Source organism: Balaenoptera borealis (assembly GCF_965194805.1).
Source record: "Balaenoptera borealis genome assembly, chromosome: 19".
In the NCBI taxonomy this organism is placed as follows: domain Eukaryota; kingdom Metazoa; phylum Chordata; class Mammalia; order Artiodactyla; family Balaenopteridae; genus Balaenoptera; species Balaenoptera borealis.
Window position 1 is genome coordinate 3,451,343 of NC_138878.1, and position 17,385 is coordinate 3,468,727.

The following is a 17,385-nucleotide window of genomic DNA, read 5'->3' on the forward strand; positions in this document are numbered from 1 at the left end:
CACCACCCCCTTTTCCCCATTCCACCTCCTAAATCTGTCTATGTCCACCCCTCCTCAGAAGATGTTTTGTTTCTCTTTTCAATTATTTTATTTTTTGAATATGTAAAACATCTGCATGGTACAGAATGTAAAATGTGCAAAAGAATACGTAGTAATAAGTCAGCCTGCTCTCACCTCTCTCCCGGTCTTTGGAGGGCTCTGCTGTCTGGCTGCCCGTCTGCACCCCTCTCAGGCCTCAGCTGCCCACAGCTGGGGGACACGTCCCTATCCTCAGGGCCCAGACTCTCCCAGGTGCTCCCCGGTTTGCTCTGGATAACACCAGTCACCTCCTTCCTCTGGGACTAACTGGAATCTCCTTGCCTATTTGCGCAGTAATAACCGCAATATCCTATTAATAGCAGTAATAACTATTAATAGCATTAATAACGATTGGCCCCCTGCGCTAGGCCAGGCTGCCCCAGACACCTTCTGCCAGATGTCACATGTCCTTACCAGAGCCCTGCAGGTTATGGGTTAGTATCGAGGGCGAAAGTTCAAATCTTTATTCCACCAAGGGGCCAACCACTTGCAGCCTCTTTGCAGCTGAGGAAACACAGGCTCAGAGAGGTTAAGAAGCTTGCTCAGCCCGCACAGCTGGTGAAGGGCACACTGGGGAGGCCGGTCCTCTGGCTCAGGCCATCCTCAAGCCACTTCCCGTGGCTCCAGCCACGCAGATGTGCGGTGGAGCCACTCTGGACAAAGGAAACCACCTTCTCCCAGGCACCTGCTCTGAAATACCCAAACATCGTCTCAGTTAGTAACAGCTCTGACGGCGGTTCTCAGCTCTGGGGTATCTTGCCCCCACCAGGTAGAGTTGCCAGATTTAGGAGGGAAAAAAAACATAAAATGGGATGCCCAGTTACATTTGAATTCAGATAAACAAGGACTAATTGTCTAGGATACGTACGTACGTCCCACATGTAGCATGGGACATACTTATACTAAAAAAATTATTTGTCCTGAATCTTACCTGACAACCCTGCCCCCAGGGGACACTTGGCAATGTCTGGAGACACTTTCTGTTGTCACAAATGCGGGAGCTACAGCATCTGGAGGCCAGGGTGCTGCTCAGCCCCCCTCAAAGCACAGGACCTCCCCACCACAAAGAATAACCTGGCCCCAAACGTCAGCAGTGCCGAGGCTGAGGACCCAGAGCTACACACATCACGCGTTTCCCACGGCCCAGGCAGGCGTCAAGGGCTTTGCGGATTTTCTTTGCCTTCAGTTCTCCATCATCCTCTGAGGGCAGGCCTACTCTTGAGTCCATTTTAGAGGCCAGAAGACTGAGGGCCGGGGGCGGGGCTGCTTGCCCATCACACAGAGGAGACGTGATGGAGCTGGACTGGCCCCGCCGCCATCTGAGCCCTCACCCTGCTGGCCAAGACCCCGAGAAGCCTTCCCAAGGGGCTGGTGTGAGGAGGAGAAAGGCCTGCCCACCAGGACCGGGCAGGGCTGGCGGGGAGGGAGGGACTGCGGAGTCCAGCAGAGGCGGGGAGGCGGTGGCCGTCCAGCCGGGGAGGTGAGCATGCTTCCCACTTGGCGGTGGCGAAGCTTCTTCCTCTCTGGCTCCTCCTCCCAGCTTCTCGCTTCGGTAGCTCATCCCTGACGCAAGCTGGGGCTTTTTCCTTCATTAAAAAGAGATTTAAAACATCCACTGCCATCTCCATTGGGCCCAGGCTGCTGAGAAAAGGTAAAACCCCCGTCCGCCCTGGCCTCATTCGTAATAATGCAAGGCTTTCCCCTTAATTGGAATTTTAAAAAAAAAGAAAAAAAAGATTAAGTGCATCTGGAACCCTCGGAGGCATTTGTCCATTTGTTTTTTTGAAAGACCTGCACTAAATCCAGACACCGGGTAGTCTCTGAGGAATTAGTGCCAGCCCCAGGCTCCGCCTGGCCCCAGGGCCTTTGTGTGTGCTGCTGCTGACCCGAGAGCCCTCCCTGCCGTCTCTGCGGCTGCTCTCGGGTCGGGCCCCCTCTGGGAAGCCTTTTCTGACTCCCGCCGTCTCCCCCAGGCCTGCTGCTCCCTGCCGTCATCTGTTCCTTCCTCCTATCACTGACCCAGGCTCTGCAAGGTGTTTCTTTGCTTCCTGGCCCCCAGGAGGACAGGCTCTGTGCCAAATCCCCTGTGAGTTCTCTGTGCCCCAGGGTGTCCATCTGGAAGATGGGCCTCGTTGGAAGGACCAAATAATGAATCCCTGCAAAATGCTCACACAGACCCCGGCCTCCCGGGAGCACTGTTGTCACAGATCACCCATGTGGGCCCCTCTCGACAATGGCTTGGATCAGAGGGGACCCTCGTTATTTTCTCCAGCCTCCTCTGAACTCTTTGGGGTCCTGGTTTGCTGCTGGGGCCTGAAGCAAGAGGCAGAGGAAGTCAGTGTGTGGCGGGAGGAGCAGAGAAACTTCTGCTGAGACTGTCTTGTTCTCGGCTGTGTCCCCAGCACCTGGAACAATACCCAGCACACGGTAGGGGCACAGTAGATGCCTGTGGACTGAGCATCTCCCCTGGGCCTGGCTCTGTGCTGGGGGCTTTATCCGTGCACTGCAGGCGAAAGGAAGCATCCCCTCACCCTGCAGGTGAGCAGGCCGGGCTCGGGGAAGTCACAGAAGGGAAGCAGGAGGACTGAGAGATTCGGTTTTTCCTGCTTCCTGAGCCCGTGGCCCTTCCAACCCAACGAGGAGAAAGGGTCTCCTTTGAGTGTTAAGTTGGAACCAGGAATATCTTTTCAGAGTCACTCCGCAAACAGCTGTGTGACTGCAGGGATGAGACAAGGTCCCTGACCTGCACGCAGAGGGCAGGTGGTGCTCAGAATTGGCTGAATCAGTGAATAAGTGCTAAGATTAGAATATCATGTTAATAATAACAGCTTGTGTTCATTGAGTGTGCACTGCAAGGCGGGTTCTGTGGTTTCCTCGCCTGCGAAATGCATGTAACAGTCAGACCCCTTGGCTGGAGTGAAGGCTTCAGTGTGGCTCTTAATCCACTCAGCGCCCCCTGGAGGTGGGAAATATGAAGTACCCCCATTTTTGCAGGTGAGGAAAAGAGGCCCAGAGGTGGAGCCCCGCCAGTGGAGGAACCCAGGTGTACGTTCTGGCCTCCCACTGCACTGTGGGCCCGGCAGGGCCACTGTGTGATGGTGCCTTGGGGAAGAGTGGATATGGTCCCAGGGACGTGGTCCCGGGCAGGGTCTGCGAGCTGGCACCAGGGTGCTGATCGGGCGCCATTTTAAAAAGAACCAGCAGAGGGCGCCCTTAAGCCACGATGCCTGCTCTTGGCGGCTTCTGGGTGGCTTGGGGGCCAGGAATGGTGCGGTGTCCCCCGTGCCTGGGGCATCCTGAACAGAGGATAGGCCTGGCTCAGGGCTTCTGAAGGATGAGAAGTGGTGGCTGATACCGGAAGGAGTGAGATGGGTGCTCAGGCCTGGGAGCCACCTGGCCTCTGCGTGTCCTCAGACACGTCACCTTCCTTCTCCAAGCCTTGGTTTTCTCGCTGGAGAATGGCCATGACCCTAGTGTGCAATCCGAGGGATGGTGTGGGGATTAGTGTGGACTCCGCCCAGAGCCTGGCACGGGGGGTGCTTAAGAAGGGGTGGCTCGTCTCTGTGGGAGGCGGCAGCAGTGCTCACCTCCCCCAGTATTTGACCCCAGGCCACTTCTCCCACACTGGCCAGCCACACGCCCCATGCCTTGTATTTCGTTCCTACAAGACTGGTATCAGAGCTCCGTTTTTCCAGCCATGGATACTGAGGCTCGGAGAGGAAAGCCGTGTGTTCCCAGGTGCCCTAGCTCAGGGGGTCCCAGCCCTGCTGTCAGACTCACCCAGGAACTTTTTAAAGTCCTGGTGGCCTGTGTAGCACAGTGAAATCTGGCCCCCTGGGGGCAGGGTCCTCCCCGCCCCCAGACCCACCTCGGGATATTTTTTAAACTTTCCAGGTGGCCGCAGTAGGCAGCCAAGATGGAAAACCACTGCCCTGGAGCGGGGCAAGGGCAAGGGCAGAACCAGGTTTCAGAGGCAGTCTGTCTGGCCTCCCATCACAGCCTCCGCGTTTCCCCCGTGGGAAAATGGGCGCCAGGAGGCCAGAGAGGTCTGGCCCAGCTTGTTCCATCTCCACAACTGAGAAGGCGTGTGCCCCAGAGCAGGGAGGGCCTGGTTGAGGCGGGTGACAGCTGCCAGCCCGGAAGGCTTCCTGCGCAAGCTCCCCATGCATCCCCAGTCAAAATCTTCAGCAGCTCTGGGGCCCTGTTTCCTCCCTCCTGGGGCCCCGCCCCCTGGGATCCCAGCCAAGCCCTTCCTCTCAGGAAATGGGCTCTCACTGGCCTGAGACTGGCACATAATTAACAAATAACCATTCTGGCTTTAGCACAAATGAGCTTCTTGTCTGGGGCAGGGTTGGCATTTGCTTTTAATCCCTAAAGTCGGCTTTATCTCCTGAGAGCTGCTCCCTCCTGCTCGGCCACCTCTGCTCTGAGGCTGGGCGGCCCTGGGGGGTTGAGAGGGCCTGGAGTCCCGGCCCCCTCCTTTCCCGCCCTCTCCTCCCGCCTCCTTTCCCTCCTCCCTCCTCCCTTCTCTCCCTCCCTCCCTTCTCCCTCCTTCCTCTCTCCTCCCCCATCTCCTCCTCTCTCTCTCTCCTCCCCTCCCCCTCCCCCTTCCCTCCCCTCTCCCCCTTCCCTCCCCTGTCCCCCTTCCCTCCCCTGTCCCCCTTCCCTCCCCTCTCCCCCTTCCCCTCCCCATTCCCCTCCCTTCCCCTCCCCTCCCTTCTCCCCTCCCCTCCCTCCTCCCCTCTCTCTTCTCAGCCTCCAGCATCTCTCCAGGGCCCACCGAGTGACCTGATGCTTCCCGATTAAGAATGTGGGCTTTGTCACCGAGCTCCCAGAACATGTTAAAATGCAAATGCTGGCCCTGGGAGGAGTGTGGTTTTTCTCCATTAGCCTTTTATTTTAGAACTTTGGGATATTCCCCGAGGAAGGGGCCTTGGAGACTGAGCGGGGAGGCTCCCTTCGGTTACAGATAATAATAATCAGAGCTCGCTTTTGTGGCCGGTGCTCCCCGAGACGCGCTTTATGGATGATTCTAGAGGAAGCTAGCAGGGACCGAGCACCCTCTTGGCCCCAGCTCGCTGGGCAAGTACTTCCCGTTCATTCATTCCCTTCATTTCCCCACGCCCACCACCTGTCACTTTCCAGCAGCAGCCAGGTTTGGGATTTGGGTTTTGGTTTTGGCATTAAGGAGCCTCGGGCTTTTGAGGTTCCTTTGTTGCCTGTTAGGATGTCAGGCATGTCCCTGATCCAAACTCCCCGACCCCTGGATGTTACAGAGCTGGCAGTGGCAAACCACAGCCCTTGGGCCAAAGCTGGCTGCTCTTCCTATTTTAGTAAATAAAGTTTTATTGGCACACAGCCCCACCCACTCATTTACATATTGTCTGTGGCTGTGTTTGCCCTCAGTGGCAGAGCTGAGAAGTTGCAACAGAGACTGCATAGCCCCCAATGTAAAACATATTTACTCTCAGGCACCTTTCAGATAGTTTCCTGGCTCTGTTACAGGATCGTGGTTACAAGAAGCAGAAGCTTTTGGAGTCAGACAGACTCGGGTTTGGGTTCAGATCCTGCCCGTGCCTGTGCACTAGCTGTTCACCACTGTGCAAGCTCTTACCCTCTCTGGTCCTCAGTCTGTGAGTTTGCATCTCACAGGGTAGCCATGAAGACTGAAGGAGGAAGTGTCTGGCACGTGGCCAATGATCCTTAAATGCTGACTGGTGCAGTGATAACAGGAGGGCTTCCTCCAAGTGGCTTCTTTTTATCTGTTTTACATTCTGGGCTTCTGTGTAAGACGGCAGGAAGAAACAGCATACTAAGGCTTTAAAGAAGGTTGGCAGCGGCCTTGGTGGGTACTCCTGAGGGGCTTGTAGTCTGATGCAGGGGACGTGGCGTCTTTCTACAAAACTAACCAGCCTGTTAGATTCAGGGGGCCACAGGGGCTCCCTAGCGGGGAAACAGGAATGGGGTTTCAAGGACAGGCAAGCTGTGCTGACTGTATCAGTTATCTACTGCTGCGTAACAAATCACCCCCAAACTTAGTGGCTTAAATATTTATTATCTCACAGTTTCTGGGGGTTGGGAATTCAGGGATGATTTAGCTGGGAGGTTCCGTTGCAGAGGGTCTCGTGAGGTTACAGTCAAGCTGTCGGCTGGGCCTGTGGTCTCATCTGCAGGCTTGCCTGGGCTGGCGGACTCACTTCCTAGGTGGCTCCCTCCCACGGCTGTTGGCTCACCACCTGGGCTTCTCCTCAGGCTGCTTGCGCATCCTTACAACGTGGCGGCTGGCTTCCCCAGAGCGAGAGCACGAAGGAAGTGCAGTGTCTTTTATGACCTCTCCTGGAAGTCACACGCCATCCCTTCCCCTTTTTCTAGGCATTAGAATTCATCCTCAGTCCATCCCGTGCTGGAGAGGAGGGGAATTAGACTCCCCCTGTTGGGGACATACTTGAGAACCACCACACCAACCCTACAGTGGTCATTTAGGAGCACTGTCCCAGTGGGGGTCAGGGAAGGCCAACCCACTGCTCGGCTCCTGATGTTGGCTAGGGGCTCAGATACTGGAGCTGGTGCAATCCAGTCTGGGGCTGTTTGGGGGAAAAAAAAAATACCGAAGTGATGGCACATAGAGACAAACATGTGACTACCCAATTCAGCAGTGCCTGAAGTTGTTTTTTATTTAAAATTGAAAGCATGCCTACTTGCTCTGTCCCAGGCAGAATGCTAGGTTCAAGGGACACATGGCTGAGTGAGTAGTGGCTGTCCTCCAGACGCACACAGTAAAGGGAGACAGAACTAGTCATTTCCATACGGTGAGATGAGCACTGGAAGACCTCAGACTGAAGGAGCGGGGTCAGATACCCGGGACATCTTCCCCCACAGAAGAGCCTACTGTGCTGGGTTTTGAAGCATCAGTAGGAGCTCATCACCCTGCCAAAGCAACAAAGAGCACACCAGGCAGGAGGAACAGCCTGTGCAAAGGCGCGAAAGGGCTGGGGAGCCCAGGGCACTTGGGGGACTGAGTAGTTCAGGGCGTGTGGGCAGGAGGCAGGGAATGAAGCTTCAGAACGAGTTTGGGCCAGACCGTGAAGGCTGAAAGCTGGGCTAAGAGGCTGACTTTAATTTATGATCAACATTTCCCAAATTGTATTTCATGACTCATGGTCTTGTGAGATGGTAACAGGTGTCCCTCCAAAAACAGATGCCAAGGTTATTTAAGTTCAGGAAGCCCGGGGTGAAGCACGATGAAAGCAGCTTCCTTAGTGCAGGACTTCTCAGAGCCTTGAATTCTCTAACATGCATGGGACTCTCCAAGAAAAGGACAGAGTAGATGGGATTCGCAAACTCATTTGATCATGGAACCCCCTTCCTGAGGGAGTCTGAGGAAGCCAGTGTTGCAGGGAACACACTTTTGGAAAAATGCTGCTTGTAGCTACTTGCCAAGAGCTAGGGAGAATTCTGAGCAGCTACGAGGTGTGATCAGGTTTGCCGTTTCTGGCTGCTGTTTGGAGGGTGGGCTGCTGAGGGATAAGCCAGGAGGCGGAGAGGCTAGCTAGGGGTGTGAGTGGGGGGGAGGAAGGATGTCCCAGGTATCGAGGCGGTGGCATCTGCGGGCTTGGTGGTTGATTAAACTGGCCGGAGGGTTGGAGGGCAAGGAGGACAGGAGAACTGTGGCTCAGGCTCTGGTCTCCAGTGCGTGGCGATGGCTTTGACTCAGATGGGGAGAATGAGGAAGGGGCCTGGCGAGAGTACTTTCATGTCAGCTGGAGATGAAAACTGGGCCGGGCTGGATCACCTGTACTGAGTTTATGGGAGAGATAAGACAAGGAATTCAACAGCTTAGAAGAAATGGACAGATTCCTTGATTAATGCAACGTAGCCAAACGGACGCAAGAGGAAACAGAAAATCTGAATAGCCCCATCTCTATTAAAGAAACCAAATTGCCCAAAGAAAATCCCAGGTGCAGACAGTTTCTCCGGTGAGTTCAGTCACTCTTAAGGAAGAAACAACACTGATCTCACACAAACTCTCTCAGAAAATAATTCGTGGGAGAGGTCACTTCACACCCGGCTATGATTCGGACAGGCCTGGGTTCCAGTTCAAGCCTGGTGGGTTTCATCCATTCAGAGCCGTGTTTTGAATACCTACTGCGTGTCACACACCCAGGTCCCATGAGTGAACAAAGCAAAGCAAACTCATGCCCTCGCCAAGTTGCGCAGGCTCGGACGGGTCCTTTGGCCGTCCTGAGGCTCAGTTTCCTCACCTGTGGCGTGGGGACACAGCAGTCCCCTGTGTCCTGAGTCGTGGGGACGCACAGTGCTGGAGGAGGGCGGCCGGCAGGAGTGGTGGGCAGTTCCCGGCAGCCACTGATGCTTGTCTCTCTGTCGTGTGTGTGCGTGTGTGTTCCACGGCCGGCCCGCTCAGGCCTAAAAATGTGTGTCAGCAGCAGCCACGATGAGGCCCCCGTCCTGAGCGACAAGCACCTGGACGTGCCCAACATCATCGTCACCCCGCCGACCCCCACGGGCGTGATCCTGCCGAGGGACTCCCGGAGGGCAGGTGAGGCCACCCTGCCACCGTGCTAAGCCAGGGGGTCTGGGGGGCCTGGCTGGGCACAGCTCACGGGGGCCCCCTTCCGGGCTGTGGGTCCGCCCCCACCCCCAGTTTATTAAAAATTTACACTCGGCTCTGCGTACACCCCACCGTGGGCCCCTCGCCGTGGCACCAGCCTCAGCAAGATGTGGCACGTTAAGTAATTAGCTAGACAGGCCCCGCTGGCAGCCGGGCGAGTGATGGATGGGGCTGGGCGGGCCCACGGAGGTGATGGATGGGGCTGGGCGGGCCCACGGAGGTGATGGATGGGGCTGGGCGGGCCCACGGAGGTGATGGATGGAGGTGCCTTCCCCTGCAGCTGGGGAACTGGGCCTCCGTCTTGCCGGCCGCCGCGGTTCAGCTGGACAGGACAGGCTTGGAAGCTCCCCCGCGCCCAGGCTGTGGCTGATCTCCGCGCCTTCCGTGGCAGCTCACTGCAGGGAGGAGAGAGGGGGTGGGACGGTTCCCAGAGAGAGGGTGAGAGGGAGCCGCCCAAACTGCTGTGTCCCCACCCCCGGCCCCTTTCTGGACACTGTTGGGGCCAGTGGGACATTTTTCGTGAACAGATTTATTGAGCCAGACCTGTGCTTGGTGCTGAGGCTGCTGTTGTGAATAATACAGTAAGTCCCCTACACACGAACGGGTTCCGTTCCGAGAGCACGTTCTTAAGTCCAGCAGAGTTAGCGTAGGTACCCAACTAACACAGCTGGCTAGATAGTACTGTGCTGTAATAGGTTTATATAATACCTTTCACAAATAATACATGAAAAACAAACACAAAAAATAAAGACACCGTTTTTAATCTTACAGTACAGTCCCTTGAAAAGCACAGTAGTAGAGCACAACAGCTGGCACCCAGGGGCTGGCATCGAGGGAACAGGCAAGAAGAGTTACTGCCAGGAGGAGGGAGAGGAGGTGGGCCATGGTAGAGGTGAAGGATCGTCAGCAGTAGGAGACGGAGGGCAAGCTGCAGTTTCACTCGTGCCTGATGTTGATGGCACAGGTTCTGGTTTCTTGCTGGATTCAAGTCTATCTACTCTCTTGGAAAAACGGTCCAGTGATGTCTGGGTAGTACTGTACCGGTACATCACCGCTGCTCTTACGCTAGCTTCCGGACATCCCGGGCTTGAAATAAAGATACTGTACTGCTGTACTCTATACAGTTCTGTACAGTAAAGTACACAAACGCACAACCACTTGTAGAGGATGCACACACGTGACAGTGTACGCCAGACACGTGAACTAACTTACGTGATTGGACGTGCGAACGCACGTTTGCATCTTTGAAAGTTTGCAACTTGAAGGTTCGTATGTAGGGGACTTACTGATTAGGATTATTTTTCCTTGAGGTCTCATAGTAACTCTGAGTTAGGTCCCGTTTTCATCATCCCCATTCTGTAGATGGGTAAACTGACGTTCAGAGAGGTTGAGACGCTCGCCGTACAGCTGGTACGTGGCAGAGTTGGGATGCAGACCCAGGCCGTGAGATCTGGAGCCTGTGCTCTGGACTGCCAGGTTAGACGCCGTCTCAGTGGCTACCGTCATTCAGCCAATCAACCGTCGTGACGCGAGCCCTGCCTGGCTCCTGCAGAGGACACAGGCCTTCAAGGCTGATGTGGGGCTGGTGGGAGTCAGTGGGGGACTTGGGGAGGCTTTTCCAGAAGTTCTCAGTTTGGATGTCAGCTTGCCCACCAGGGGGAATGAGCTGGAGAAGCCATCGGGCTCGGGCCAGGCCCCGTGTGGGTAGTGGGGCTGGGCCGTGCACAGTAGTGATAGCCATTGGTCACGGTCCTGTGTCACCTTTTCAAGTGCCCGGCACTGGGCTAAATGCTTTCCACAAATCTTATCTAATTCTCGCTCCAACCCTATGGGCTGTGAGTACCGCCCTTATCTCTAGTTTATAGCTGGGGAAACTGAGGTTCAGAGAGGGACAGCGACTCACCCGAGGGCACACAGCAGGGTGGGAGAAGAGCCGGGTTTCTGCTTCAGCGTCTAATCAGAGAGCTGAGTGTGGGCAGCCGAGGCCCTGGTCCTTGGCTCTGCCATTACGCTCCCTTCTCTCTCAGTGCCTCAGTGTTCTCGTCTGTAAGATGGGATCATAGCCGCCTCCCCTGCTCCCAGGGCCAGTGTGAGTGCCGGGGAGACTCATGGTTACTCCTCAGGGTCCGCGGGGTGAGAGCCCACGGCGTCCCAGGGTGGATTAGTGCCGAGGGACCAGCACAGGGGGCCCCTCCTGTCCTGTCCGGTGGCAGAGCTCAGGCCTGACCCTCTGCTTTTCCCCATTTAGCGAGGCAGGTGTAGGAGAAAGGGCACAGGCCTTGGAGTCACAAAACCCCGAATTTGGATCCCGGCTCTGCCACGCGTTAGCGTGTGATTTGGGGAACGAGGCCTCGGCTCCCCTGTCTCACAGAGAACAGTCGTGCCTCCGAGAGGCCGTGAGCATTCGCGACAAGGAAAGTCAGGGGCCTGACTTCACACCCCGCACGTGGCCTGTGTCCTTGGTCTTCTCACCAGCGATACTTAGGGCAGCACTTCCTCCAGGGCTGTGGGCTCCGAGTGGTGATCAGATACCTGGGGCTCCCCCCACAGCGAGGGACTGGAGAGAAGCCTGCCCTGCCCAGGCTACCCTGCTAACTGGGGGAAGGTCTCCCCTTCTCTGGGTCTCAACTCCCCATCTAGAAGCAGGGACCTCCCGCCCAGCCTTGGGCCTGAAGGCATCTCCAGGCAGGCACTCAGAAGAGGCCAAGCCAAGGATGGGGCCAGGGGTACAATCCCAGGGACCTCAGCCGGAGATCTGGGGGAGCTCGGTGCTGGGTGTGGGCAGAGGATGGGTGGGAAGTCCCATGGGACCCAGGTGAGACCCAGCATCACTGGGGTCCCCTCTCAGAAGCGGCTGACACCAGTGCCATACACGCAGGGAGCTGGGGCGTTGGTACAAAGCAAGGCGCCCAGAGGCACCGGCCATGGAGCTCCCAGGCAAAGGGGCCTGGCTGTGGTGGGGGGTCCATCCAGATGTTGATGCCGCCCTCTGTCTCCTAGTCTGGCTGGAGGAGACGGGGTCGTGCCCGGAGGATGGAGAAACAGACCCTGAGGCCTGAGGAGAAGGCACGCGCGGGTCGGGGATTTGCCTGCACTAGCTCCTGCTCTGGCTGCCCTTCGCTTGGCGTGTCCCGGGGTGCCTGGGACAGATGTGCTGAGAACGCTGGCTGCGAAGACAGAGCGATTCCGGCACTGGACCAGCGGAGGCGTGGCGAGAGGAGAGAGGAATCGGCCCTGCCCTCGTCCAGAACATTTCCCAGCCCCCCTTGAGTGGGCCAGACCTCTGATGCCTACATATTCTTGCCGATCCCAGGGCACAGTGACGGCCATCAGGGTACCAGGGAGAGGCTTTCTTCTAGACGGACTCCCAGCGGCCTGGGCCATGCAGACGGGTGCCCAGGAGGTCCGCACATACAAAGACTTCTTGCAAAGGACTGGCTTCATTTTTTACAAGTTGTCTTACAGACATTGACACAGTCCAAAAAGTGATTTATAATTTCTTTTTTGCACTGTAAGTAAAGATCCCATGTAACGAGCAGTGGACCCTGCTTCTTGGGCGGGCAGAGAAGGTGGTGCACACCTGGGTACACAGGTAGGCTTCAGAGAATCGCTTATCATGGAGGGGCTGGTCCGGCTGGTGATGGGTCTTTGGACGGTCTTGGCCCCTTGATTTGCAGAGTGTCCTGTGCCTCCTCATTCTGTGGCCGGCAGCTACCGGAGTGCGTTCCTGTGACAGACGCACAGAGCACAAGCCAGGCCGTGCGAGAGCATTCTCAGCTTCGGTGCGTGGGCCAAGCAAGTCACACGGCCAAACCCCACATGGGTGAGCTGGGCAGTCCCATGGCACAGGAAGGGATGGACATGTCTGTTAAAGGGAGGGAGAGACGGGCTGGGAATAATAATCCAGTCTCCCGGCGTAGACACTATTATTATCCCCATTTTACAGATGGGGCACTTGAGGAACTTAGAGGCTTAGATCCCTTGCCCAAGGCCATCAGATAGTAAGAATTTGAACCCAGACCCCATACTCTTTTCTTTTTTAATATAAATTTATTTATTTATTTATTTTTGGCTGCGTTTGGGTCTTCATTGCTGCACACGGGCTTTCTCTAGTTGCGGCGAGTAGGGGCTACTCTTCGTTGCAGTGCACGGGCTTCTCACTGCGGTGGCTTCTCTTGTTGTGGAGCACGGGCTCTAGGTGTGCGGGCTTCAGTAGTTGTGGCACATGGGCTCAGTAGTTGTGGCTCGCGGGCTCTAAAGCACAGGCTCAGTAGTTGTAGAGCACGGGCTCAGTAGTTGTGGAGCACGGGCTCTAGAGTGCAGGCTCCGTAGTTGTGGCGCGTGGGCTCAGTAGTTTTGGTTTGCGGGCTTCAGTAGCTGTGGCGCGTGGGCTCAGTAGTTGTGGTGCGCGGGCTCTAGGGCGCAGGCTCAGTAGTTGTGGCTTATGGGCTTAGCTGCTCTGCAGCATGTGGGATCCTCCCGGCCCAGGGCTGGAACCCGCATCCCCCGCGTTGGCAGGTGGGTTCCTAACCACTGCACCCCCAGGGAGGCCCCGACCCTGTTCTCTTACCATCCCCACAGAGCTGCCTCCCAGCACATATTTCTTGTTGATTGTCCAGGCAAAGCATCCCTTTCCACCTGGATTCCCAGTGCCCCTCATATCTGCTTGGATGTGACGCTGACACTTCGTCCCCGTCCTGTTCCCTCTGGAACCCAGGGGACGCTGGGTCTCAGGGCTGGGTGCTCGCCCTGAGGGCTGGCTCCACCCACAGCTGGAGGAGCCCACACACCTCCTAGGCACCACTCAGAGGCCTCCAGCCCACTCAGCAGCCTGCCCTGGCTCATCGCCACTTCATCCCAGGCTTTTAGTGCCCATGGCAATGGGAAGAGGGCTGTGAGCCGGAGACGAGGTGGAGGGGCCGGCCAGAGGCTGTGCAGCCCTGGGGTGCTGGTTTGGCTTTCTTGCAGGGCCCAGGCGAGTCCCCTTGGTCTCCTGGAGAAAGAAAGGTATTGAGGTCCAAGGCACCCACACCAGTCCTGGGTTCTGGGCCTCTTGAATCTGGAGGCCCTGGTGAAGCCAGCCCGGGGTACGCACCCCAGAACGGTGCCGGCTGAGTGAGGGGGACCCTTACTGGTGACATCTGCACCCCAGGCCGCAGGAAACCCCGTGACGCTACTCACTGCCCCTGAGGCTCTGCCTTCAAGCAAGCTCTGTCTCCCCGTGAGGGAGGGGCGAGGGGTAGGGGGCCTGCTCCATGCAAGCTCTAGCCCAGGGAGGGCAAGACATCAGGGGGGCAGGGGACCCCACTGAAGCCCCAGCACCCCTCCTAGGGGCCGTGAGAAACATTAGGGGTGCGAGCAAGGGTGTCAGCCAGAGCCGCATGGTGCTGTGTGGCCTTGGAAAGCCGTTCAACCTCTCTGTACCTTTTCTTCACCTGTAAAAGTGAGGGTAACCGGACCTCCCATGTGGGGTGCACATGTGGATTAAGGAAAATGATCTACGTAAAACCCCACATGGTCCCTGGCACAGAGCAGACAGTCAGTAAATGGGAGTCACAATCACACAGGTCACCAACTTCCCTGGGCCTCCATTTGCTCATCTGGGGAATGGGCACAATGCCACGGGGACCTGAGGAGTCTGGGAGATTGAGGGTGTGAATGTGGGGTGCGTGGTAAGAGCAGGGCACCTGGGACCACATCCGCAGGGGCAGTGCCCCCCGTTTATGTGACAGCAGGATTCTGCTGCCGCGCCCGCACCTTTCTTTCCAAGGGCTTCCTTCGGTGCAGGAGCAGTTGGGGTGCAGGCTCTCAGGGCCGCCTGGCAGCAGCCCTCACCCACTGTGGATGGGAGTTAGCGGGTAGACTCCCCGCCTTCCTTGTCCCTTGCGGTGGCCGTGAGGCAGCCAGTGCTTCTCAGTGGGGAGCCGGTTCAAATCCAGACCCCGTCGGGGAGGCCTGAGGTGGGGCCTGCCGCTGTGCATCCCTAACCAGCTCGCGGGGCGGCAGTGCTGCCGGTCGGGGGACACACTGTGAGGAACCAGGCTTCCCAGCTGCCCCAGGTTCCGAAGGGTCTGAGCCCCGGGGCGCCAGCAGTAGAGACCTGCTCCTTACCCTGAATTGGCTCCTGCTTCCCAGCCTGCTGGGGTCCATCCCCATGCTCCATTTCTCAGCTGGGTGACCTGGAGCAACTTACTTTGCCTCTCTGAGCTTCAGTCTCCCCAGTCTTCAAATCAGGGTAGTAACTAGGTTGTTGGGAAGATGCAACGGATGACCGTGCGTACAGAGCCTAGAATAACGCCCGGCACAGGGTCTAAAAAGCCCTCTAGGATGTTAGTGACTCTGCTGACGCTTGCTAAGCTGTATCGGAGAAGGTCTCCCAGGAGTAGTTTGTGGTCACGACCTTGTGGGGTTGTTGGGTTCTACGTGGACTTGACCCTTCATGAAGGGTCAGGGACGCTATATAGGTGGGGGTGGGTGCCTCTTTGGGGCTGGTCTAGAATGACAACTTGTTTTGAACTCAAAACATGGCTCCCTGATCCTTATTTCTCGAGTCTGTTCTTCCTGAAATACATTCTGGGGGAATGGTTACAAATGTCTGCAGTTTATTTTTCATGTATTTTTAATGCCAAAGCCACGCATACAGATGAAAACCACCAACAAAAAAGCTTTGCAAGTGGCTCCCCGCAAAGTGTGTGTGGAGGGTGGGGCGGGGGCAGAGGTCACGGTCAGTGGCGACCTAAGAGGAATTAACAGCTCTGGTCACCCCCAAAGGCCGTTACCCCTAACCCCGGTGCGTCGCGGAGAAGCTCCCAGGTTCCAAGAGGCGAGGGAACGTTCGGGTCCTCGGCGTGGGATTCGTGCTACATGCCTCCGGGAAGGGAAGCTGGGAGGGGAGAAAAGTGTGAAAACAGATGGAAATGTAATTTTTTAATGACAGCGGCAGATGGCAAAAAGACACAAGAGTGTATTCTCACCATGTTGGAGGCATTTGAGAGCCCCTGGCTCAGCCGTGATGTGCACCATGAGACTGGCGGGATGGCTCCCCCCGCCAGACCCTGGTGGCCAGGTAGTGGCAGGGAGGGACTCGCAGGCCCAGGGGTGGGGCTGGCGGGGGCGACACTGCCAGGCTGAATGGAGCCACAGGTAGCTGGGAAAGACCTGTGGCCACCTGCGTGGGGTCCGGAGGCGTCCCCGGACCTGGCTTTTCTGGACACTGGCAGACAGTCCATGGGCTCTGGTTTCAGACCGTCCCTCCTCTTGATCCCCATGGCTGTGCCCTAGGTGCCACAGCTCTGCTAGACGTCTGCTCCCAGCCTCCAGGTGAGTCTCCTGCTGCCAGACCGAGACCCACCCCGACTCCATCCCCCAGAGTTCTCTTTCTAAACTGCAAATCGGCACATGTCACTCCCCGACCTGCATCCCTCACACAGCCTGCCATTGGGCGCGGGATCTGGTCCAGGTTCTGGTAGCAGCTTACACAGCAGCCCTGGAGAACTGGCCGCCGCTTGTCTTTCCTGCTTCACTTGTCACCGCACTCAGCAGAGAGAAGAACACCTTGAGGGCTGTCGTGAGAAGAAACAACACTGCCGCCGCGTGCAGGAGCCCCCGCTGTCTACACGGCTGTGTCAGACGCAGCTGAGAATTCACCTGTGTCAATCCCGGCCCACCTCTCAAGGGCTCAAGGGCTCTAGGAGATGAAGGCCGGAACAGGTACCCATTGAAGCGGCTGGGCCCCCACCAATGGGAGCCGCCGATGGCTAGAAACAGCAGGTGAGGTCAGGCCTGCGGGGCTCATGCTATCACCTTGCCTCGGAGACCTCAGAGGGGCAGGCGGTGTCCACGTCCCAGGAGGAGCCGTACTCTCTGGTGGGGGCCCAGGTAGGGAAGCAGTCTTGTGCTATGATCAGGGCCCTGCTCGGTAGGTACCACCCCATTGCCCCTTTCAGCTGGGGCCAGGAAGGGAGACTTTCGGGAGGAGGTGTCTTCCATTCTGCATTTCCCTTTTGCTGCTGTGACTGTAATTCTAGCCCCCTCTTTAGATGGGAGATACCACCAGTGGCAAGTCACTGCTTCCCATAAAGTCCCCTGGAGACCACAGGAGAGTGGCTGGCCTCTCAGCTGCTGCCGAGGCCTGAGCCCCACCCGGAGGTTCTGATTCCCTCGGTCCAGCTGTGGCCAGGGATCTGGCAGATTCTCCTGCACAGGCAGGGCCAAGAGTCCCTGGAACGTCTCACCCGCCTCCTCGATTCTTCGCTGTAATTAATTTTTATTTATTTATTTATTTATTTATTTATTTATTTATTTATTTATGGCTGTGTTGGGTCTTCGTTTCTGTGCGAGGGCTTTCTCTAGTTGTGGCAAGTGGGGGCCACTCTTCATCGCGGTGCGCAGGCCTCTCATTATCGCGGCCTCTCTTGTTGTGGAGCACAGGCTCCAGACGCGCAGGCTCAGCAATTGTGGCTCACGGGCCTAGTTGCTCCGCGGCATGTGGGATCTTCCCAGACCAGGGCTCGAACCCGTGTCCCCTGCATTGGCAGGCAGATTCTCAACCACTTCGCCACCAGGGAAGCCCCTGTAATTAATTCTCTGTTTTCCTGGACCACTGTCTCCTCGCTGTAAGAATATCGCTCCCCCGTGGCAGAGGTTCAGACCTCTGAGGTAGACTGACCTGGGACTGA

The 17,385-nt window shown here is 56.8% G+C and overlaps 1 protein-coding gene across 1 annotated transcript in view; it reads left to right on the plus strand.

The window, feature by feature from the left end:
• Positions 1 to 12,772, plus strand: part of LOC309617696 (uncharacterized protein C16orf74 homolog) — a gene marked incomplete at its 5' end in the record, with an annotated part of 31,429 nt that extends 18,657 nt beyond the window's left edge. Inside the window, 2 exons of the mRNA XM_082370212.1 lie at positions 8,523 to 8,635; positions 11,708 to 12,772. Of these exons, the coding sequence (XP_082226338.1) occupies positions 8,523 to 8,635; positions 11,708 to 11,766 (172 nt within the window). The 3' untranslated portion in view covers positions 11,767 to 12,772. The remainder of the gene's footprint in view (positions 1 to 8,522; positions 8,636 to 11,707) is intronic.
• Positions 12,773 to 17,385: the final 4,613 nt, after the last annotated feature.